General features: G+C 39.9%; 1 protein-coding gene across 2 annotated transcripts; it reads right to left on the minus strand.

Moving 5' to 3' along the window:
- Positions 1–495: 495 nt before the first annotated feature.
- RBSN (rabenosyn, RAB effector) lies at positions 496–25,081 on the minus strand. 2 transcript variants are annotated; one of them, XM_067544346.1, is made up of 12 exons: positions 24,969–25,081; positions 22,653–22,967; positions 16,097–16,240; positions 14,581–14,681; positions 13,819–13,864; positions 13,547–13,708; positions 12,318–12,559; positions 11,225–11,295; positions 8,451–8,537; positions 7,713–7,815; positions 6,970–7,074; positions 496–4,275 (listed from the first exon to the last, which is right to left on the minus strand). In XM_067544346.1, exons 2-12 carry the CDS (start codon positions 22,813–22,815, stop codon positions 3,127–3,129), a joined length of 2,373 nt encoding a protein of 790 aa, XP_067400447.1. In that variant the 5' UTR covers positions 22,816–22,967; positions 24,969–25,081; the 3' UTR covers positions 496–3,126. The 2 variants fall into 2 exon arrangements, with proteins under 2 accessions (XP_067400447.1, XP_067400448.1); XM_067544347.1 differs by having other exon boundaries at positions 24,900–25,066.
- Positions 25,082–25,773: the final 692 nt, after the last annotated feature.

Consider the following 25,773-nt stretch of genomic DNA (forward strand, 5'->3'; position numbering starts at 1 on the left):
CAAGTGATTTTTTTAAATGGGTCTGTTTAAGATGTGCTCTGGTGTTGTCCGCAACAGTGTTACAAGAAAGGAAATGCAGACTAATACAGGCCACTTTTAAAAGATTAAACCTATTCCATTAATCCTCTACCTAAAACTAAAATTAACTATACACAGCTTTCACCAAACACCTGTCCTGCTGAGTGTTGCTGCATGACAGCATAATGTACAAGCAGTGTATTTTTGTTTGAACGTGCTATGAAGAATCATGCTGCATAAAACTAAGTTAATCTAAAGTTAGACTAGTCAGGACATGAGAGAAAAGGGGGGATAAGCATGAAGTGAAGCTGCACTTCTTAAAGCAGCTTTATATGCCTCCAAAAGAAAGTTTCTGTAATACAGCACTATATTAAAGCTTGCCTGGTACTGCACAATTACTAACATCCATCCCTGGAAGATCTTATTTGGATCTAGACCCACATTTTAAGAACATTTTCCAACTACTGCACTCGCACACCAAAATAAACATGTTATTTTATTTCTTTACAAAGTTTTAGTATAGAGTAGTGCATGCAAGTTTATTAACAAATGTCAATGCTAGTTATTTCACTTGACAATAGGATGTCTTCGTTCTGCTTTACACTGTAATCTCCACAGCAGTCCACATACCGATGCAAGGTTTTCACTTTGGAGATCGCCTTTACTGTTAAAGAGTTCTAGTCTATCACATTTAACATTGATTGAGGTCATGAGGTACACTAGCATCTTACCTGCTTGTAAAAATACATTGTTACATGTACAATACATATACTTTAGTGTATTAGACTGTAAAACACAAACAAGGCAGCATATTTGCACCATGGGAACACTTTCTCCCCTCGCCTCCCCATGTAAAAAGCTGATGCCACTGAACCATTTTTTATTTGTAAGTTGAGCATGATAAATTTTGGATTGCAGCACAGGAGCCAGTTCTGTTTGGTGCAGGAAACAGTTTTGCCTTAAAAGCATAACAATTAAGCAGTTACTCATTTAAAATGTAAACACTTCCATGCCTTGACTAACCTCAGAGCTACAGGGACATGCAACCCACCTGCCTTATTAAGTCTGGCCCTAGCACCACTTGTGCCTTTTTCAAGAAGTGCTATGATGCACCTCCCCACTACCTGAGGTTCATGACATTTCTGCAAAACAATTAGTCCAGGTGGATTTTACCCAGTGGACAGAACAGGGGGAAAGGGTTCCATGAGCTCTGATTAGAGTCTTTTGGTATTAATATTTAAAGATCTTCTTTTAAATAATACACCCTGTAAACGCTGAGTGCTACGAGCCCTTTAAAAAGAACACGCTACCTTTCATATGTGACTGTTTTAAATCACAATTGATTTAATTAATTACTACTTAAAGTCACTAAAGGAAAATTTATATATTTATGGGAAGCCATCCTTTACTCCCTGTTGATTTTTGTTCAGAGTGAAATAGCTTAAAGAGCCTACTCTGACTTTCAGACAGTAACATTACTTATGGCTCTTTAAAATATCAAGAGGTGTAAGTAACTTATTTAGGCAAAACTAAAATTGTTCTGTTACAAGAGTTTGCATTTTCACATTCACTGATCAATAAAATTTGCATGCATGGTTGGTTTTAACCATTTTCTCTATTTCATCTAAAATTATATACACACAGTTAGGCCAAAACCTTCAAACATAGGTGCCTAAAGTTCAGCCTAAACCTAGATTTAGAAAATAAATGTGGCTTGATTTTTCAGAGATGCAGGCACATGCATCTTCCACTGAAGCAAATTCTGGTACCAAAATAAAGATTTAGGTGACCAACTTTGGACACTCCTACTTCAAAAGTGATGGCCTTCATTCATGTGGATCCTAACAAAGGCTCCTAGTTAGAGCTTAAAACACATCCATCCTTCTATGAGGAAATCAAGTTTGATGTATTGATGTAGCTTCACATTCCTTTTAAAGGAAGTGAATCAAGTAGAAAACTGAACTTTTGAAGGGCCTTACAGAGACACAAACTTTGTCCTCCAACGTTTTCACAAAATCCAGTTTAGTGGTTTTTCAGCTTTTACATTGCAAACGAGATTTCTGTTCCCTAAGTGCTATATAAAGAGGGTTCCAGTCTCACAAACAACACACACACGATCATTCTGTCACTAGGAGTTTACAAAGGAATGTGTAAGTTCCAAAAAAGTAATTAGGAACTGGATGGTTTTCCCAAACATTTTATTTTGCAGTGGTGTTGTCACTTTCTTCCTGGAAAGAGGGAGTTGGATGTTTATTTTTGTAAAAACAATTCACTTCTGAACACAGTTCAGACCCCTCTCTATTTTTATTCTGTGATTTATAACCAATCCAATGGTGACAGCTAAAAAAAACTTATGGGGAAACGTAATGGCAGCGTACAAAGCTTTTTTGTTTATGAAAAAGTAATTCCCAAACACACCTATGAGATCAAAGTATCAAATTTGTTTTTAAATCCCTAAATTCCCTTTACATATTTGCATTGCACAAATTGATCTGTAGTTTTTATATTCTGCAGCTCAAAGAATCATAGCAGCCTGCTTTTTAACAGCACTTTCTTGTAGCACAATAAGGCAGTTAAACTCGCCTGTTAACAACTCTCACAACATCATTTTCAGAGGACACACGTGATGCACAAAAATTTTAGAAAATAATGTTGGTCTCTTATTAATAAAGTCCAGTTTTAAAGGCTGACCTATAATATTGCAACAAAACCAAAGGAAGAAGGAAAGATGGCAGACTAATGTCTGCATCATCACAGATATTTTTGAATAATCTATTTCCCTATTAGGACTTTGCAATTTTGGCCAGAAATAAGCAGGTGATGATAATCAACAATTTAAAAAATGTGGCTGTGACAAACTAATGTAAAGTTTGTATTATTAAACATGTTTGAGAATATTATAATAGTATTCAAATATTCAGTTTTATTCTCCAAATCTGAATAGTAGTGGAAACACCTAAGTGAAAGTGCATAGCACAAATTTCAAGATCCTTCTCTTCATTCCCTCTTGTAACCTATGCTCCTTATTTTTAAATTCCATCTGCTCCATCCTCCCGCATTAACAGTGGACTATAAAGTAATTTTTATGTGGACATATTATTTATTGCTTCAGCAGTTGGATTTCTCCTTCTGTTTTGCTAAAGTGCGCTTCAGTTCCTTTAAATTCTCTGTCAGCACCTCCACCTCATCCATCCGTCCGCTGTGTTTGGCATCAAAAATATAAGCCTTGATATTATCAATCTGTTGGAGAAGGAGTTCTTCTTCTATAACGTCCTCTCCTGAGATCTCATTATCATCAGCTTCAAAGGGATTGGTAGAAGACAACTTCTCAAATGGATTACCAGAATTCTGATCATTCACAGGCTTTTGAAATGGATTTCCATTCTCTTCAAAGGGATTTGGAGCACAAATGGTTGCCCTATTTGTTTGCTGATCTTCCTCATCATCTTCAAATGGATTATATTCTTTTTTATCACTATGCAGGCCTTTGGCGGGCAAAGAAACCACTTGAGAATTGTCTTCAGCAAATGTGTTAGCATGGTCTTCTTCTAATGGACCAGTATCTGCCTCTTCTTCAAAAGGGTTTAGGAACATTGTCTGATTTTGGTCTGTCTCTTTGATGTAATGTGGGACTTCTGTGGGTTTGACTGCAAAGACTGAGTTCTCTTTAGTTACCTGTTGCTGGACAGCACCTGGAGAAGGTGTTTTAGAACTTGGGCTGCTTTTGATCTGAGTGGTATCTAAGTCCAACGCAGGTGCTATCTGGTTCAGGGTTTCTTTTCCAGGTTCATGCTGGTGCTGCTTCATTTCTCTGAAGTCTAGAGAACGTGTCCTTGAGTGTTGAGACATTGCTTTGTGTTGCTCCCTTTCCCACTCCTTCTCACGAAGGACCTGAAGCTGCTCCCTCTGCATATCTTCTTCTTCTGCCTGCCTTTTAGAAAGCTCAATAGCTTTCAAAGTTTGCTGCTGATCATATTCATCTTGAAGCTGTCGCAGGTTCTCTTGCAACATACGGACTTCATCTAACCGATTAGCCGCCTTTGCTTGCTTAATAAAGGATGTGATATTGTCAATCTGCTGAAGAAGTGGGTCTGCTATTTCCCTATGGCGAGATATGCTGGATGTAGGTAACCAACCTTCAGATTTCTTTACTGTGCCTCTTTTTGGATAAGGTACCTCGCCATTGGGTGCAGCTGTGGATCTGGAAGACAAATCTTTCTGCTTTTCCTCCAGTCTTCTCTGTGTTTCAAGTGTTGCCTAGCAGAGACAAGATTTAAAAGGAGACCTATCAGCTTAAACTCTCTTTTTTGTCAGAAATATCTGTACCTATACAGTTACAACACCTAAGATTATTATAACTGAAAGGAATTAGTCACTTTCTTGGTTACTTTGGATGGCATTTGTATCAAGTCAGTTTCCCCCTTGCTGAAAAAATTCTCATAAACATCAGAGGAGCAAGAAAACCCTATTTTAGAAGATTCAATGTGCACTATTTAAAGGTTGCTTCATCAGAAATGAAATATTTTTTGAAGTAATTTTAAAAAATTCAAGTTGAGAGTGTCCATTTAACTGGCCAATACTCACAAGTCTCAAAAAGGGAGGATTACGGCACTATTTTGTTACAGGGGCAACGTATCCGATTTTTTTACACATTTCTACCACAATCAGAGGAATATACAGGGCTCAAATAAGAGATTAATGTGAAGAGACTTGTCTTGGTGTCACGCTTGTGTTCTGTGTTGATCAAACTCAGAGCCATCATTTAAAATCTACACTCAGTAACTCCACAGAAAAATAAAATCAGGTTTTTACAAACCTTCTGTCCTATAGTTATGTCTGGGGCAGTATTTGTATTATGCAGAATATACTGTTCCTCAAACAGTGACAGCCTGTTTGAAGAGGGGGTTAAAAATACCTCTTCCCACCCTTTAAAACAACCCATAGTTCAGTGACATGAGGTATTTGCAATGATTTCAGAAGGCAATTACACTGAGATACTTTTGGATTATTATACAATGATGGGCCCCCCAACTCACAAGAGCACATCCAGAGAGACGCGATCGTCACACTTCAGAAGATGCCTGAGTTCATAACAATAACTGGATGGTTTTTTCCTTGAGTTTATTAGTAGTTTCACAAATCAACTCGAATCCCACCAGAACTGCCTACATAAACCCTCTTGTGCTCTACACCCGTGGTAGTATTATATATAAAATGTACAACTGTCATCCTCTTCACTGAAGGCTGTGTGCACTTACTGAAAAAGTTGCCTGATGAGACTGGGCAAAGAGCAATCCTAATCTGATACGGATATTAAACTGACCAAGGCTGTCTCTAATTGATACTCCTGTAATGGAAGATCTCACAATATTAATTGAAAAGGGTCAAATATAATGAAACGTACAGAAATCGCAGAACAATATACATTACATCTTAGAGCAGAGGGCAAAGGTGTCCTGCCAAAGGGAAACGCATTAAACTGAAGAAAAGAATTCTCATTCCTCCCTATCCATACCCAGCCCCCTCTCAGCTAATAACTCCTTTCTCCTCACAAGAGACACCCTGTCTCCCTCCAGGGAATACCATAACCCCCTTCCAGAGGGATACATGTAGTATTCCTGAGCCAAAACATTAAAAATTCTGTGCACAGTATTTTAAAATTCTTCATATTTTATTTGTCAATAAATAAATGTGGAGGCTCCAGCATGGCAGTGGGGAGCACAGGCCACTGGCTACACAGAGGTGGAAGATCACCTTGCACTCCTCCCCCCACCATCTCCCTCCCCAGAACATGGAGTCAGCGGTGAGGCCGCATCCAACCCTGACACAGTGCAAGGGCCAGGCCTGTCCCAGAAACATCCCGGGGCCCCACCTGTCTGCAACAGGTGCACCAAGATAGTAAGCAAGAGGGACAGAGTCTCATGCCATGCCCAGCCCTGGGCCCCCATTCCAGGTGTGGGGCAAGCAATCTCAGCCCAGCAGGATGCAAGTGTGGAGGGGTTTAGACTGGGGGATCCAGGTGTGGGGCAAGAGGGTTCTGTGTGGGGCAATCTGGGTGTGGGCGACTCAGTGGGGGGGTCCAGGTGAGAGGGGGAACCAAATGCACAGGGGCTCGTTGGAGGGTTCTAGGTACAGGGGGAATGAGACTGTGCAGGGGAAGTCTGACTGCTGGGAGAGTGGGGCTTGTTGGGATGGAGGTCCAGGTGCGGTCCAGGTGCAGGAGGGGTGGGGCTCACTGGGGTAGGGGTAAAGCACAGGGGGCTCATCAGAGGTGGTCTGGGGGCATGGGGTGAGAGTTCAGATGTGAAGGGCTCCGGGAGGGGGGAGGAGGAGGAGGAGAGGGGGCCGGAGAGAGGTGTCTGGATATAGGATGCACGAGGGTTGGGCAGACAGTGACCCCTCCAGCCACAACTGAGGAGCAATGGGGGCATGAAGGGGAGGGGGTGAAGAGCTTCCTGCAGCCAGGGAGATTTCTGGGTGTGGGTCTGAACTAGCCTCAGCCACTCTGTGCAGGGGAAAAGGAAGTCTCGTCCTCCCCCAACCCCAGCCCAGCCTGGACTAGCAGCTGAGCCCGAGCGTCCCCAGTCCCACCCCCCAACCTCTCCCACAGTGATTTACCTGTCTGCTAGCTGCTCCAGGCACCTAAAACAATGCACCTGCACTGCTAGGGAGGGACACGTGATCACTATTGCAGCTTCCCTTTGCTTCTCCACCATTTTTCTGTGGGGAAGCAAAGAAATCTGCGGGGGACAGGAATTCTGCCTGCACGCAGTGGCACAGAATTCCCAGGAGTAATACAGAAATAGGCCAGTTCCTGAAAGGCTAATGAGACAAGTGCTGTAAACAGTTACTCACATACACTGAGGCACAATGGAGAACTAAATGAGTAACTACATACATGTGAGTGACTGCAGGAATAGCCCTAGGCTAAAGCTAGACCAACGTATTCACCTGTCTTTCCATGTGCAGTTTTCTATCATTCTCCTGTTTTCTCTTCTCTTTCAGTTGTTCATACTGGTCTTTGGTTGGCAGGGACATCAGACCCAACAACTTTTCCTAGGGAAGAGTATGAATAGTAAAATAATATCACTAACAAATTGCAGGTTTTTAGCCTACTCAAGAACAGAAACTCTTAATAGAGTAAGGTGATCTAGTGCAGTGTTTCTCAACCTTTTCTATACCACAAACCCATGCTCAAGAGAAAAAAGTTTCAGGTCCCTGACAAGCACCTCCTTAATGTTCATGAGAATAATGAAAGTACATCTAGGGGAGAATATATACTATTCTGAAACAGACTCAAATGTGTGCTTCAGAGACAGCTTAATATCTCCTCCGAACTAATAAAAGTCTCTGAAAAGTTTAGTTTGCAACATAAATTTTTTTAACTTTCTATATATTGGTACTTAAAATATTAATAAGCAAAAACTAGTGAAACCAATTGTACAAATTATGTTGTCACTTCAAGAAGGGCATTTAAACACGTTGCACTTTCATACAGTACTAAGACTCCAATACAGGTTATCTTCATGCCAAGGAGAAGCCTTAAAAGGCTCATCAGGTCAGACTACCATTTAAATAGCCTAAAAAGTTCTTCTTCTCCAATAAGTAATTTGAGTCTAGCCATGGTTCCAATTTTTGCTTTTGAAGAGAACACAGCACAAGAGTCACAAATGTGCAACTCATGCTTTGTTTACCTGTACAAAAAGGGTAGCCGAGTATCTAATCATTCTCTGAAGTTGTAGAGTTTTGGGATGAGGTTGAGGCTCTTCATTCAAGCCAAGAGTCAAAATCTTCTTACTGAATCAAAATATGCATACAAGTGAATTAGTACAAAAATAAGTGCCAAGAGTGAGAAAAATTCAAAACAAGACCCAGGTGTTAGACACACACTGCTAACCTACATTTAGACAGAAGCATGATTTTTCTTAACATATTATTACAAGTCACATCTAAGATTACTGAAAAGGTTTACAGAAAAATGATGTTCAATTTGCTTAATTCATGCCTTTGGCAGCACTTTGTGTATTGTCACTTTCACCATAGTTAGTTTCCCACATGAGTGGATCTCTCACACAGCAAGAAGGCAAACAAACATTCTTACAATTATCAAGTGAGCCTGTAAAACCACAAAATATTGATAGGGAGGACAGGAATGCTATCTAGCTATTTAAACTTGTTTTTAAAATTGAGAATTAAAGTTGACTATGTCCCTTTATGTAGTCAGAGATGCTGTGCAGATAGTGGATTCATGATCATTTGTTTGTTTTTTTAATATTCTCACTCACTAAACTCTGTTAGATGAGGTGATTTTTCATTTTGCTATGTTTGATTAAATTAAGTACAGTACATTTCAGTCTCAGATATTGTTTCTCTAGTTTAGCCTATCCACTAAATAGTTAAAGAAATCTCTCTCTCAATTGTTTGTTCCTTACCTTAAAGCATCTATTAACTCGTACACTTTCTGCACCTCCACCCTCAGATCATTAGCATGTTCAAGATTGTAGGTTGTCTCCCCAGCACTAAAAGAAAGAACACATCCTCATTTACATTAAGTTATGTCCTGCCAGCAGTCTATGCATTAGTCAAAATTAACAGGAGGCTTTTAAATAAATTGTCTCTCTTCTGTCAGATAAAAATACTAATAAGCAGCTAATAAGATTTCAGGGTGAATGTTATATGTCAAACTCATAAGTGAAAAAATTTTTATTTCCAAAAGTGGAGATAATGGTTAATTTGTGAACACTAACATTTCACAGAAGAGTTTACTGTATGATTTTATGAACTCAAGTACAGAACCTATATTTTAATAGAGGCAGAAGAAAAACTGCTGTATCTTTAACTGTGTGTAATGTCTTGTGAATTTATTGTTTCTGTGTTGTTTATATTTTTATATAAGTGTGTGGGTGCGGGGAGGTGGGAGGGTGTAAATGGCATATTTGTTGATTTTGTTAAATTGAAGTAAAACAGTGATACCAAAGCTATCCTTCCCTTGAGTTGGTCAGAAATCAGGACAATATCAATCAGCACGAAGAAAAGATAAACATCTATAGACTGTAGTTTCCAACCCTCTTGCTTTTTATATTTATTGAACAAAATATAATCAGTAAGGAATAGTAAGAATGAAAAGTCCTACCACCCATTTTCATATCTTGCACATTATGCTAAATTAAAAGAGAGTGACCAGATTATTCTAATAAATGTTATATCAAATGATCCAACATAACACACATCTCACAGACATTTCAAACAAGCATCTGAAAACTCACCAGAATCAAGGAAAGGATGAATCCGGTGAATTCTGAGATATGCTTTTGTAATTCAGGACATTTACATTTTACTTCAGCAATTAAGCTGTGTACTTAACATTTTGCTATAATGAAGTCTCAAGTAAGATACTGCCCATTTTTTTCCCTGTAGACTTTATACTAAAAAAGCAAACAAAGATGTATGCAAATGCAAACATGCCTTTTCTAATCATTAATCTCAAAATAACTGGCATTGCAGCACATTTGACATTTCATTTAGTGATGAACATAGTACTACAGACTGTACAGCGATATCATACTATATCTCATTTCACTAATTCATAAACTTAAGAAATTTAGTCTCGCACCAATTTTCTGTACAGATGTAATAGCAAAGTGTGGTAGTGAGGTCTCATTACTGAAACTCATTTTTTTAAAATTAGACTTAAATGTTCAGTATGTATTACTAGTATAAATAATTAAATTTTTATCACTCTGTGTTTGGAAAGTGCCTACAATATTTTGAGTTCTATTGCCATATAATTTAATAAAAAAACATAACTATACTTGCCAAAATAAACAAACTAAGCACACAGTGATGCGGTAGCCTTGATTTGTCAGAGTTTGTGAATTTATTTGCTAATTTGCAAAGATTGTAGGATCCAAATTAGGTCTCCCAGTCATTAGCACAAGTTAGGGAGGTTTTTACATTTAATATGTACCACCCGAGAATATAAATCTAGCCTTGTGAGGAGTCTAAGCATGACAACAGAGACACAAAAAAAGCCCATCTGAATGAGACAATATGTCCCAAGAGGAGCCCCTGCAAGTACCTATTAATATGATGAATTAATTCATTTGTCTTTTTGAATTTTATAGTAGTAAGTAGGGAGAGGGTATTATAATAATCACACTTTGTAGTTCCATACAGCCTTTCACCTGAGGATCCCAATGCTCTTCACAAAAACAATAGAGTAAAAAAAGATGACCTCCCATGTTGCAGCACTGTATCTAGGAGCAAAACCCCCAACATGCTCACCCAGTTATCTGCACTGATGATCCTCCAAAGTCTTCAGAGCAGCCCAATATACTGTACCAAATAATATGAGTTCAAATCATCGAAAGGGGAACCTCTACTTAATACCCCATTTTGCACCTTAACTGGAATGGTCTCCCTGAATCCATTTGCCATGCAGCTTCCTTCTTCTCCAGAATCCAACATACCCCTATTGATTTCAACTCAATTTCCAATGCTGATCCAATGCTTTGTAAACAAAAAATGCATTGTCATTCCCTGAAGCCTTTGTTATTCAATGAAATAACTCATGTTCTAAGATTGATCACACATTGCTTAGACCTCCTCCAACACAGTAGAGGATCTCTTCCTTTGCCACATAGCCTAGAGAGTCTAAGCCCCACGGGATAGAATCTATTGTACTATCTGCAAAGTACCACGCAGACTTCTATGGTGAAATTCTGACTATACTGAAGTCAGTGGCTAAACTTTCCCTGACTTAAATAGGACCAGGATTTCACTCATAACGCATAGTAAACATCCACCGATTTAAACCCTCTACCTAACACCCTTCTCCTCATTTCCACAAACATGTAACAATTTAAAACACTGTACACTGAAATAATGTACCAAAGCATCTCTCCATGCCACCTAGATGAGATATTTATATTTAGTTTCAGACATTTCAGACTTTCATCTGAAATCTTACCAGAATTAAGCCAAAGATGAAACCTGTCAACTTTAACACATGCTTTAATAATTTAGGACATTCACATTTACTAGCTTAGCTTCAGCCACTGAGCTGTATCTAATATTTGGCCATAATGAAATCTCTAATATTTGGCTGTCCTCAAATCTCAATAGAGAACAACTTGCCTGTTTTAATTACTATAGACTTTGAATTAAAAACAGCTTTTCAGGGGAAAAAGAAATCACACAGGCTTACTTTAATGATTCTGCCATCTTTATGTATTCCGGAGCCTTCTGGTCAACCTTCTCCATGCAAAGTCGGAGTTTCTTGTTTAATCAATCAAGAAAATCAAGATATTAAAATACAGTTATCCTATATCAGCTATACACATACTCTCTTCACATAAAAAAAAAAAAAAAAAGAGTAATTTGCATGGCATAAAACTTTCATCTGGAGCATGTGTGCATGCATGTGAGAGTTTAGTGCTGATGAATGCTGTCAAATTGGCTACCTAGGACAATGAGGTCCTCTATTTATCCACACAACAAATGTAGCATGTGCAGTAGCACAGCAAGCTTTCCTACACTGCCCCACCACTGAACCAAATTTAGAGACCATTTCTAGGGATGACTGGGTATATTGGTCATCACCACCTCCTCAGTCCTTGGCCTCTCTGCTGAGACTTCCGTCAAGAGGACCAATTAGTGCTAACTATGGCATTCTGATATGTGATATTGACATTTGGCAACTGGAACTGGAAAAAACCCATCATCCATTTCACAAATATCAAAGATCCATCTGAGTATGACTTGGACAGTATTTGAACCCACAACCTATAAGCAAAAGGCTCCAGTTATATTCTATTACGAAGTTCCTGAGCCATCCTGTCCAACTGCCCTCCAGCCCCATCCAAACAACAGTTAAAAGCATCAAGACAGTTTCTGTACAATACATTAATGTAGTGCAGACACACAAACATGCACACGCACACTTCTTTTAAAGTACGTTTTATGAGCAACTGTTGAGGAAGACCAGAATGTGGAAGTCAGCTTAGAACTATAATCTCCAGATGATTAGAGATAAAAACAGGTCAAAGTGAGATGCTTCTTCACCAAGCTAGGGACAAGGAACCAATTATTACACAGCCCTACATATTTATATTCTAGCTAGCGGACAAAAATCAACACCCTGTATTCCATTTTTCCAGAGAGGTGAACAATGAATGGTCCAGAGATAAGGGAAGTCAGATGAGGGAGAATAAGGCAGGGACCAAGTGGTGAGCATTGCTTACATATACTTCCATACCATCCTCTACACCCACTTTGAGCAGGTAATAGGTTTCATTTACCTCATAGAATTTCACAATATCCGGTGTGAATTCTCTCTCATCAATCTGTTGCTCTCTTTTGAGTACGGTATCTTTACAGTGTCTACAGCAACGGATTCTGTCATCATCCTTCTCATCCAGAACTGAGCTCACGCTGCTTACACTGCTAATGCTGCCACGACGGGAGCCATGGATACTGTTGGGTGAGGAGTTTGGACTAGTATGAGAGGCCAGGGCCTCTTTGCTGGCACTGGTGAGTTTGCCTGAAAGCCATAGACACAAACAAACGATTCTGTAATATCCAGAAGGCAATGAATATTTCCAGAGTCTCTCATTGGGGCCAAATCAATACGTGTGTTCTACAATTTTCATAGAGGAAAATACCTTGTTAGCAGGCAGGACCTAGCTATTGGGATGTCCTACATTCACCCTTTGTAAGCAAGTAAATGCGGCTAATCGGACAGATGAGGTCCTTATGTTTTTAAACTTGCATATGCAATTAACAATTACCAAGTTTATTTTTATTTTAATTAGCCAGAATTATGGAGCATCACAGCTCCTCTCTGGAACTATATAACATGTGCCTGAAGATATCCAGGAGAATAAATTAAAATGACATGTATGATCAAGACCAAGGCTGATCAAGTGATTTTGTGAACCAATCCACATTTAATTAATAAAAGTGAGGATTGAATTTTTCTCACAGTAGTGTGTTAATGGGTTCGTTACAGATTTGATAGCTGAACTCTTTATAGCACTATCTATCTGTCTTCTTCCCACTGCTCTCTTAAATAGTCATTAGTGGTAGCAGAGCAACGTATAAGGGCTGCAGCAACAATTTATCTTGTTTTGTCAATGCTACCAGGTGCTTCAGCTGCTTGAAGGCAGCAAGGTGTAGATGTCAGAGCACAACACAAAGAACCAAGAGATCTGGTATCTAGTCCTCATCTTACTTGGGTCTAATACTTATCTAGCCTGCAGTAAGGCTTAATTCATTAATGTTTATAATGCACTTTGAGCTCCTTGGATGAAAGATACTACAGAAATGAAAAATGCCAATACTAAAGAAATTCAACTGCACCACACTGGGAAATCCTGGCAGCTGGGCAACGCCAACTGGAGAATCATAAATAGGAACCCTTAATGAAAACAAACATAAGAAGCTCAAATTGAAAAAGCTGAACCCATTTAGTTGGTGTTCTCAAAGAGAGGACGGACCAGAGTAACTCACATCTGCCTACTGTACTCACTCGCCAACGGAAGGCTGACAAGCTCCATACACTTCTTGCACATGATAGACCCACAAAGGCGGCAGTGGTGACGTCTGTTCCGAATACTGAATTTGTTGCCACAGTCTGGGCAGAACGGTACATCCTGATCATTGACCCAAGGCACAACAGACTTCTCTATAGCTGTTCATGGGGGAACACACAAAAAAACCCACCATTGAACCACCATGAAATCCATTTATCAGTTGGTGTGAAACATCAGCAAAGTTAGTTTGATGCAAGCTTGTACCAACCTCTTATTTTAGCTGACTCCGTATTTGTTCTGTCAAATGACGTAAGCTGACAAAGGGTAAAGGGGACACAGTGGAATTAATCAGGTTAATTGCATGCTTCTCATTAGGACAATATTTACAAGCCTCAAGACTGAAATTTTAACAGCTTGTCAGTTCAACCTTGATACTCTGTCTTTTATAGCAACCTCCCTGTACTTTCCCATTATTTCTACAGCAACAGTGGTGCAAGCAGCACATGACACATGTAAGCCAGGTGCCTGACCTGAGGAACTCTCACTAACTTCAACAAATATAACAGATTGCTTATAATATCTTGTGTATTCTTCCCACAGTCCCATCATCACTGTATCTACGAAAATATACAAGTAAACTAGAGCTATAAGATAGGGTGCATGTTAGAATATGAATAATAAAAGATTAGGTGCAAAAATATGAAGCAGACAGTATCAGGGAGGAGCTTAGCACTGCAAAACTAGAAGAAAATAGTGGGATTTCAGAGAAGGGACAGTGCTTGCCTCACAGAAAAGTAGAAGTTCTTAAAAGTATAAAGGGCAACATGGAAGAGGGGCCAAGCACAGGACACAGAAGAAAATCAGAGCCAAAAAGAATAATATATGGGAGACAAAATATTTATGGTTAAACCTTCAACTTTTCTGAAACAGTATGGGCATTATATAAATAGTGCACATTTCAGATATAAACAAAGTTTTAGATCCAGTCTTCTATACATTCACATGAATAACCAAGAAGTAACCAATTTACCTTCTCTAACCTGATTATTAATTTATTGACTTCAACAACATAATGATCAATTCTGGCTGCTCGGTGTTTCTTGAAATCAGAAAGATGGCTCCTCATGGCACCTGGTGAGAAAAGACAGATTAAGAAAGTCTCCAGATTCTGTCACATAACCTTGTAAATGTCAGTTTAAAGGAAACATTAATCTCTTTTCACTGTTTGCGACTCAGATTCAAATGTAATTTTAAAGACAGATTGGAACCTTGCATTTTAACAGCACTGCTTTGAATATAAATGTAGATTAAACCTCTTATCTGCAGGCTGGCTTTAGTGATAAACAGAGCACTTTATTTTTACCACTAAAATACAAGCATTACTTTAAAGACAACAAAAAAACCTCTTGCTATTACTCTCTTGATCCCCCAATTATCAGTCAATATCAGCTTACTAAATGTATTATATTTCAAGAATTCCTTCCTTTTCATTAGCTGACTACCACTGGAATTGGGAACAAAGCTGTCAAACTTATACTAAAAATGTATGCAACTGCAAATCCTCCCTTCAGATTTCTAATTCCCTTTTTTTCCTTTAAGGATTTTAAAATCTGACTGCCAAATATATGAGAGAGATCAACATTGTATAATCACTTCAAGAGATGAGCAATTCAACACTGCTCAAGATGTTTCTTTACTGCTGGTTCATATTTTATTCTCAGAAATATGGACAAATAATGAAATAATGACTTTTTTCCTGCAACACTATTGATGAAACGAGAAATCAATGTTGAGGTTACTACAAATATTTGTTTATAAATATATAACAGCATCTATGGCTTCACAACCTCATACTAGTGCAAGCCAATAACCATGTACAAAATATAGGTCTCTCTGAAGACAAAGATTCCTTATGCCTTGCTGCCGAAATAGTAAAACAGTCAAAGGCTTAACTAAACAGTACAAAACACCATGAAGCTCATCAAACTTAAGCTCTGGCAGACCAAAGGGACTGAGTTCCAGAGGTGTATGTCTGCCACCAGTCCTGTGGGTTTTTATCCCAGGGCCCAACTACAAGAGTGCCTCCGAGAACTATAATCTTAACAACAGGATACAGGGTAAAAGGCGATCTCCAATATGTGATATTAGAAGTAAATTAGGTCCAAACAAGACACCCTTGAACTTCAAAGAAGTCTTGATATGGCCCTGAACTTTGCCAAGCAGGCATGTCTCTAACACCATCCGCCCCCCACCTCCCTCAAACTCAAATCCAAGCAACACAGAAATATTGAGAAAGTCTGAACTTGAATCCATACTTTGTGACTCAGGGACATAAAGTAACATGTCTATTTTCTTAAATGTTAAATTATACTCTAGCTATTGGGCAACATAATAAAACAACACATAAGGCATCACCTCTCTACACAGTGAACCAAATTCTATGTAGACTTGCAATCTGTGTAACTCCACTCAGATCAGCTGGATTGTATTAAGTATAAATTAACAGAAAATCTGTCCCATTACATATGGCTTTCCTGTTTTCTTACCTAATTCTTGGGGCTCCCACATGTATGGATCTACTCCACCATAGCTGAAAGACTCGTATCGCTCCTGAGCCCCAGCATCAGTTCGGTCATCTCCGTCTCGTTTCAATAGCTTCTCTTTTGCTTTTTTGGCTTTTTGGACTAGATCTGTAAAACAGATCAAACTCTAAGCAGTCAGTCACCAAACATTTGTCATTTGAAACCACTATAAGCTTCATCTGCTCATTTAGCACAATCCACTTCCTTTAAAAAACAAAATTAACAATATTTTTGCTCCTTCATAAAAATAGGCTGGCCTGTTGTATAGAACCCCAAAGCATCCCTCTGTACATACGTCAGACAGTGGTGTGGTTGGATACGCTTTTGCATCCACAGCTCCTATTGACAAATCCAAGTTACAGGTGCTTAGCACCAGCACCAGTGTTTTACAACAGAAAGTTATGCAAAGAAAATCAATCTAAAATAGAGAACGGTTGACAGGCATCACTACAGGGGCCCAATCCTGCAAGATGGTGCACATCTTGCAAGTGCTGAGCACCTCTCAATTCCCACTGATTTCACTGGGAGCTGAGGGTACTCGGCACTTTTCAGGATTGAGCCCCAAGAGAGGAAACCCTGTTCAGAGTCAAGTTACTGACCCAACCTAAAGAAAGTTACAAAATAATGATCAGTAAATGCCTTATTTTCTTCATTAAACATTATAAAGGCAGCTACTTGAATGTACAACTATCTTTAATGCAGTACCTTTGTTTTTGAATGCTTGCTTACAAATAGTATCACTTTGCAGTACTTAGTTACATTCTTTGTAACGTCACAAAAAACCGCAAGCAAACTAAAAAAGACATTTAGAAATATTGTAACAGTTAACTTATTTTAAATATTAATGCATTCTACCAAACTACCTTACATGAAATGAATATTACTGAGAGAGTGGCACTGTCTAGTGGACCAATCAAAGGACTTGGAGTCTGAAACTCATGAGTTTTCATTCCTGTTGCAATACTTGCCCCTGAGATATTGGCTAAGGCATTTTAGCATTCTGTTTCAGCTTTCTCCTCTGTAGAGATATGGAAATACTTATCTACCTACTCATGAGGATGTTATGAGAATTAATCAGCTGAATGCAAAGAATCTGAAGTTCAAAAGCACTGCAAGTACTATGATAATATTGATCAAATTCTCTTACTTGGCTCAACCTGGTAGGAATATTAATGTGTCAGTTAAAGCATCATCCCAATTATCAGCAGTTGACAGGAATACAGTATTTTTCAAGCAATTTGTCAAATGAAAACACTGGACAAAGTGACTAGATATGAGAACATTTTTAAAACATAACACAAGTCTGATCCATTTAGCAGCCATTAGAGGGCCGGTAAGCAGCCTGTTATGAAGAAGTTACTGTTCACAAGCACCAGCTCACATCTGCAGTGAACTGGCTACAGACCCTCTCAGGTATATTATTTTAAACGGATAAACGTGACACTTGTTCTATCAGTTAGTTAGCAGTAATTATATTTAGCCCTTCTAAAGCACTTTGCTTCCAAGGATCTCCAAGTACTTTATACAAACATTAAGTCTCACAACACCTCTGGGTGAGGTCACAAGTACGATTAGCCCTGTTTGACAGATGGTTAGATTGAGGCACAGAGGATTAGTTTCACATAGGTTCACAGAACCAGTAACAGAGTTAGGAACACAGCCCAGAAGTCCTGACAACCAAGACTTTCCTCTAGACATGCTTCATGTCTTCTATTACTAAAGTGTATCACCAAATCTAATGCATGGCTCTTGGCAACAACTAAGAGCGTGCACCACAAAACAGGGAGGCTGCTAGAGGGGTTATACTGCTTTTAAGACAACTCTTGAGAGACAGGAGCCAACCTTAACTTTCCAGCCACTACCTATGCTGTAGGAAGAGTTACAGTCACTGGTCTAACCAATTAAAGAAGAAAACAACGACTATGATTATATTACAGATGGGAATTAGTAGCAATTCTATGATTAAGGTTGTGTTGATACTTTCACTTAAAATTAGGACTAAAATCCCTCTGTTCCATATTTTAATGATGACAGAGTCTCCAGTTTATCACAATTACTGTTCATAAAACAAAATGAACTTTTCTAGGACATTTTCTGGATAGCATACTTGCTAACTATAACATTAGAGAAAACTACGAAATTATAGTTTTGAATTTTAGCCTCAACAGTTTTGTTGTTTTGTTTTGTTTGCAGGTGGTGGGGTGGAGAAGTAGCTCATTCTAGCTGCACAACCACAGCCACCCCAAATTCCACACCATACATCTGCACTAGCACATCTTAGAGACAGGCCACTTTTGAAATTTAAAAATTACACAAAATAAAGATTATTTCTATTGATCGAGACATCCAGAATAATTTAAGTATCAGCCAGAGCCAACACATGGCTAATATCAATGTTTATTAATTTTGTTTGTAAAGACCTCTGAAACCCTCAGGTGAGAGGCACTATAAGAAGTCCAAAGTGTTACTATTCCTTAGTGAATCACAACTCTTTATAGGTCTTTTAAAGCAACAGTATACTAGGGGGCACTTTTGAAATGCTGGAAGTAGGTCAGTACCACTGAAGTGGATACTAAATTATGATTTGTATTACCAAAGCCCTAGGAACCCTAGTCATGGACAAGGACCCCATCATGCTAGATGCTGAACAATCACATTAACAACTTAGCCTTTGCTACTTTAATACCTTCATAGAGGAACAACCCAAAGCTGCATATGAAAAGAAGTGGGAAGGGAAAAATCTATGGAGATTATTTTATTCAAGGAACTGACGTCAAAGGGTTCTAATATGATAATTCAGCAGGGTTGATTCTTGAATGCTTTTTGCTAGCAGGTGTATTTAAAAGTTTCAGTATAGTCATAGACAGGGGCCTGAATTAGCACCAGCAGTTCCTCAACTCAGTGACTCTATGGACATTATTGATTTCCTTGTCTGTAACGGGAAGAAAATTTAGTTTCTCGGTGGCCAGATTTAACCTTCAGACCAGGAGTTTAGTAGCTTCATCATTAGCATTACTGATTTACACCACTCTACATAAACAATCTTGGTTTATACCACCTTATGTAAATAAATAAATGTAACAAAGATAGGCTAACAGCCTTTGTTAAAGACTTTCCAGTCTCTCGGGCTGTGAATTTCCAACAAAGTCCAGGTTTAAAATAAATATCTATTTACCATCAAGCTAGTATCTGAAGTTTCTAAAGAATATTGTACGATTCAAATCTGTCACACAAATAATATGCAGCAAGTGAAAGGTGAATAGTGATATTATAATGCATTTCAATAGTTGCCATACAGTATCTACTAAAAATAGAAAAACTGTGATTGCAGGTACTATCATTTATTTGTCATAAAAAGTTTAACATATATATTAATGTGTCATTGGATACATGCAAATTGGAGATCTGCTATATTTTTCCTCATGGTTATCAGTTACCCACATCATCTCAATTAAAATTTACTCAGATTTTGTGACATGGCATCATTTTATGCCAACCAGTCAACAGTGAAATCTAATCTAGATCACAAATGCTTTAGAAGAAGAGCAATTTGTGTATGTGATACAGGATTAAACACATTTTCACTGCTTAACAAATAACCACCTGGTCTTGTTTTAGACAATTCTTCTCTGGAATGCTACAACTGAACAGTTTTCTGAAAGGTATTTTGTATGTTGGACATCAGATTTTGTATCCTTCAACATGACAAACGAGGTTTCACAATGTTTAATACTACAGGGCTAATATTGTTTACTTATTCGGCCTTCTACACAGTTCTTTTTATAATGTCACAGAATAAAAAAGCTTGCTTATGCTGTAGTGTTCCATTATAACAAAAGATGTGTACTGTACAAAAGTGATCAAGCCTTTTAGGGCCAAGAAACATACATATGTGAGAAAGGTGGCATTCAGCAGAAGCACTATCTCATACTCTACACCAGAAGTTGTCTCCTTGGGCGGGGGGGGGGGGGAGTTTGACATCTTAACAGAGAGCCAGATTGTGACATCTTTACTTGTGTTTAATAGTTCCTTACATCAAAAGTAGTCCCATCGGTGTCAAAGGGGCTGCCTGAGGAAGTGCTAATCAGTGCAAGTGAGGATATCACAATCTGGCTTAGAGATTTTTCTTGTGGACCACTTTTCCTTTCAGTCATAATGGCATAGACCCATCTCCTGCATTTATTTTCAACTGTGCAAACCACCTCCCCTCTCATTCCTGGTCTCACAGGATATGTCCACATGGCAATTAAACACCCATGGATGGTGAATGCCAGCTGACTTGGGCTCATGGGACTTGGGCGGGGCTGTTTAATTGCCATGTAATTTAATTTAATTTAATTGCCATGCCAGACTGAGGCTGGAGCCTAGGCAGTAGGATCCTACAATTAAACAACCCTGCTCTGAGTCAGCTGGCATGGGCCAGCCATGGGTTTTTTATTGTAGTATACACATACCCATAATGTCCTTAGAGTAGCTTAAGCAATTGTTTACAGGAAAAAGTAATACTGGGAAAGTATTTAAATGTATTTTATTGCAATTTAGCAGCTTAAAAGCAAGGAGAGTTAGAACCATCTGACCAATCTGCTCTCCAGCACCAAAAGTAAACAGTTCATGGACCACAATTAGAGAAGCTCTGCTTCTGCATTAACAATGGTGGAAACTTTGTTATGCTAAGAATAAAGGCATGACATTTCTCAAATAGTTTGTAAAGTAAAGCATATGCAACAAAACAGGTAATACAATAGTATATATCTGGGTGCTGATCTTACCAGGTTTTGAGTACCCACAACTGCTTCTAGAAGTTGATGGTGGTAATCTCCTTGCAGGAGGCACTCAACATTGTACAGAATTAGGCCCTTTTCAGTTTTTTATGACAAAATATTGCAAATCTAGGATTCTTGAGCCTCATTATGCTGTTTTTGTAACAATTCTAAAAACTCCATATTGGCTAAGAAACTGACAATCAGACAATAGGCGTGCTGGGGACTCTGAAGGTGGGACAAACACAAAGAAATGGGTGGGTCCCTCATCACTATCAGAGACAAAGTTCTTTCACACCCCCTTCAACTTCCCCCCACAATAAAAAAAAATACAGGTTTAAATTTAAAAAACCATAGTACATTAACGCAGACCCATGTAAAAGCATGTGTAAGTGATTTTCTTATCCATTCGCAATTATGGCACTTTCAACTCAGCAAGAAATCTCATAGAAATATTTCTGACATGCAGTTTGAATACTACTCCCCCGCTTAATAGAAAAGCAATTTTGTTGTTTTCTATGCTACAGTGAATTTTACTGGATATGACTTGCCATGAATAACTATGACAAAGTAGGCAGATAAAAACATCCTTAAAAAATGCAAATTAAAGAAATATTTGAAAAAGTCACTGTATTATATTTTATATTAAAGGGATACTACTGAGACAGCAGAACCCAAAATGTAGGTGTTTAGTTTAAAAACAAAAATAATTTAGGAAAGAGAACAAAATCTAACAGAAGGTAGGTTTTTTTCAATCAAAAGAATATTGTTTTGGCTTAAATATTCCAGTGTGGTGCTTGCAATTCTGATACTACAACATTGTGCACTAGTGCAGGAGAAACTTAGAGCAAAACTGACTAGTCTATTTCCATTGTCCAAAATGAGTGAATGGCTAAATCTAATTTACTTTTCACCACTTCAGCTGCTTATTTGATTTATAAAACTGAATTTTAATAATCTAATATGGTCTAAGATTAACACAAGCAATCGGTGTTTATAAATAAAAAGACTGTTTGAATATATGGCTTTTAATCTCAAAAGTGTCCTTTTAAGAGGGAATTGTCCATTATCATTAAAAATTATAAAATTCAAGCTTAAGGAAAAACAACTAAGCGACTTTCCAGAAAAACCACCAAAAGACTATTTCTGCACGTTTTACCCTACATGTAAAATGAAGTGTACATGAACAAAAAGCTAAGAACAGACAATATTTTTTATCATCACAAAAATGGAAAAGTATGATTATCTAAACAGCACAGAAATCATGTACAAGTATAGCCAAGCACTCAGCAATTCAGGGGTGTAACTGACAAGTGCAAGGCATCCACACTCTAGTCAACTGGCAAATCCAGTCTATTTGTGAAATTATGCCCAGGGAAGTTACAAGGACAACTGCTATTAATTCTAACACTATAAATCCTCCATGTACTGAGAACTCTCACAAAAATGAAAAGCCAGCATTTTCTAACTTGAGGATGTAAAAGCAGGCATCTGAAAATCAAGCCACTTATTTAGGTGCCTAATAGGCAACCAAGGTAGAAAACATTGGTTGAAGCCTTGTCGGAAACTGTACAATAATTATTCTTTTACTTAAATCCATTTATACATAAACCAACCCCCCTCCTAACTCATTTTAATCAATATTTTAGTGAAGTGAGACTTATAGTTGAGGTGCTTTTAGGAGTCTGTAGTACAACAAACATTTTTCACTGTATGAAATTTTATACAACAGAGGTTAAAGCAACAGTCATGACTCTTACTTCTGAGCTGTCCTTTGACATCTCTGTCGTCACTTGAGTGTTCTTCTTCATAGTGAGACTGAAGCTGATAGAAAGACTGCAAATCCTTCAGGCATAGTGGACACAGGAAGCCCTCTCTCACCTCCACAGGGTCATCAAATGGAGGTGGGTAGCTTGATGCCATAGTGCTTTGTTCACTCGTAGGATACTGCTGTCCCCGAGTCTTAGCAACAGTGGAATAGCAATATGCTCTTCAGCAGCATTTTGTCTGATGAAACAACTGAGCTAGTGAAGAGAAAGTGGCATAGTCCCTTGTAACTTGTGCAAAACAGTGCCCTGAAAGAGATCCACAGAGCAGTTTTAAACAGGATGAACAGTTTAACTCAATTTACTCTCTCTGATCTTTTAATAATCAGTTATATCCTATAACACTGCTCCACAAAGGACTGAAGGGACTAAATCACTACTTCACCTCTTCATATCACACACCACACAAGACCCTGAGGTATTTAGTGGATGGACAAAGAGGGCCCTGCCTTCAAGCAATACTTTTATACACCACCCCCTTAACGTCTCCTAGGAAGTGTAGCACACAAGTTTCTCATAAGCTCCTTCACTTAGGGAAGAAAACTTATATGAAGAATGACAAGGAATGTTAAAGGAAATAAAATTGTGTGATCATGGCCAGGCTGACCCAGAATGCTTGGGATGCTGGGAGCATTCCAGGTAAATGCTTTTAGCAGTACCAAGTGTGACAAGAGGGAAGTTTTCTACAATATCCTGGATAAACCTTAATGAATTAAATTAAACTTTTTTAACTAAATTGAATACTTTTGGGATCTTTTGTATTAAAAATGGAATTGTTCGTGTGTTGTTATGGTAGGAAATTTTCTAGGCAACCGACTAATGTAAACCTTGGGGAAATGTTAGGAACTTCAAATAACTGTTTGGGATAATTCGTGTGAAGTGGGTTTCCTAGAAGTTACTTGGGAGGCCTTTTGAAGCCACGCCCTGGGGAGAAAAAACCTAGAAAAAAGCTAGAGAAAGAAGTCTACAGATTACCGTTTCCTGGAAACTGCCCACAGTGAAGGCAGAAGCTGTTCAGCATGGAAATGCCCCCATCAGAAGTGATAAAGACACGGGTCCCTCCCAAGGGAGGTGATGGTCAGGGGAGCTAGAGCCTACGAGTGGGTGCTCTTCCTAGATCACAGAGGAGAAATACAGGTGCAGTTGTCCTGAACTCTGACACCACACCAGCCAATTCACTAAACAGTTGAGTAGGGCAGTGAAGGATCTTTACTGTGGGGAAGAGTAGTACAGGAAGGTAGGCACACCTAAAGGGTAGCCTGGTTGATGGTCTGCTGTAAGGAAGGAGACAGATCTGCTCCAACATGAGTTTGTAGTGTAACTTCCTAGCCGGCTCCATTGTGTGCAAGAAAGGGCCAATCTATTATCCTTCTATCTGATTCTAACTTGTTCCTACTGTGTAGTTTCTGTTTATGTCCCTGCCTGTACATTGCATTGCCCAAGATCATTGTTATGCCACTAGCTGGCTCCCAGCTTTTGGAATCTCCTCCTGATGCTCCCATCGCCTCTTACCTCAGACATTCACATCTTGATACGTGACAAAGGTGCGGTATAACTATCATCTCACTTTCCTGTAACACCTCCCATCCCGGGAAAAACGTATGGCTCCAAACAGCCCGACGGGCTTGAAATGCAGCCACCTCTAGGGTGGAGCACTCAGCAGCAGCACAGAGCAACACTGCCCGGGTTTGTGAAAGGAAGTGAGGAATGCCACACCCAACTGAACGCGAGGGGTTTTTGTTTGGTTGGTTTTTTCTGGGGGGGGGGGGGGGGGATGTAAAGTGACCATGCAACTCCCTAAACTGGGGCACCCCCACTGGCATGAAACGCGCTGGGGGATCTCCGCCAGCCACAGGCGAGCCCCTGCGGGCCCCACAACCTCCGCTCGTCCCGCCCTGATGCACCGGGATCTGCTTCACCAGCGCCGGGGCGCTCCCTGGGGCTCTCCCTGCCGCACACGGGCAACATCAGCACCTCCCCCGCCCGGGCACTGCTCCCCGGCTCACCCCACGGCCAAGGGGAAGGCTCATCTCCCACCCCGTCCTACGGGCCCGGCGCAGAGAGCGCGGGGACTCGGGGGGGTACAATGCTCGGGGTGGGGAGGGAGCCGCCCGTTACTCCCCACGCGGGGGCGCGGCCGGGAACCCCCCCCGCCCTGCGGTACCAGGGGCGCAAGCCCACCTGACAGGGAGCCCAGGCCGGCGGGCGGCGACTGGGGGGATTCGAAGCCCACCCCAGGGCGGGTCTCACCTCGGCTCGGCTCACCGGCAGCAGGCGGGTAAGGCGGCTCCCGGCCGCACAGGGCAGCGCCAGGGCCCGGCCGGGAGGGATCCGGGCAGGACGAAGACCGAACTACCGATGCGAGCGAGGGCCGGGCTCATCCGGGGCCTCAGGAGGGGGCGAGGCCTGGCCGAGGCGCTGCTGCCGAGCGCCGAATCATGGATCGAGGAGGGGCGGGACCGATTGGGGGATGGGGAGGAGGGAGACTGGAGTCCAGGGCTGGAAGGGAGGGGGGAGCTAGGGGAGAAGGGGAGTCTTGGGGCTGCGTGATCAGTGTGGAAACTGCATTGTCAGTCTCCAGTATTGCCAGCCCCCCCACCTTCAGCCCTCCTGAGAGCCAAAAAATCAAGAGATTGTCTTAAAAATCCTGAGATTTGAAACAAAAAAAATGTATTGGCAGGGCAGGGGTGGTTGTCCTCTGGTTTCTGAGCCTTTAGGGTACATGCCAGTCACGTTTTCATGCTCTTTTCTGCAATCCTGTGGGCTGGAGACCTAGCGCTCTCATTTAAATGAGACCTGGGAATCTCTTGTAATCACTTGTCTTCACCGGTTGGGATAGTGAGCAAAACATTCCAGAGGGGTAGCTGTGTTAGTCTGTATACAGCAAAAACAACCAGAGTCCTGTAGCACTTTAAAGGCTAACAAATTTAGTTTAATTTAATTTGGGTAGCCCACGAAAGCTTATGCCTGCAAAAATTAAATTTGTTAGCCTTTAAAGTGCTACAGGACTCTCCTTGTTTTTGAGCAAAACATTGTATGCTGTAAGGCTTGTGAT

Source organism: Emydura macquarii, unplaced genomic scaffold (genome assembly GCF_026122565.2).
Source record: "Emydura macquarii macquarii isolate MOO-44397 ecotype Brisbane River unplaced genomic scaffold, CSIRO-AGI_Emac_v2 contig_968, whole genome shotgun sequence".
NCBI classification, from domain to species: Eukaryota; Metazoa; Chordata; order Testudines; family Chelidae; genus Emydura; species Emydura macquarii.

Coding starts and splice junctions, on each gene's coding strand:
- RBSN (XM_067544346.1), bottom strand. CDS start 22,815: ATGGCATCAAGCTACCCACCTCCATTTGATGACCCTGTGGAGGTGAGA. Junction 14,682..16,096: donor GTGGGAGCCCCAAGAATTAG/GTAAGAAAACAG, acceptor TTTTCTCACCAG/GTGCCATGAGGAGCCATCTT. Junction 8,538..11,224: donor AAGATGGCAGAATCATTAAA/GTAAGCCTGTGT, acceptor TCTTTCTTTTAG/TGCTGGGGAGACAACCTACA.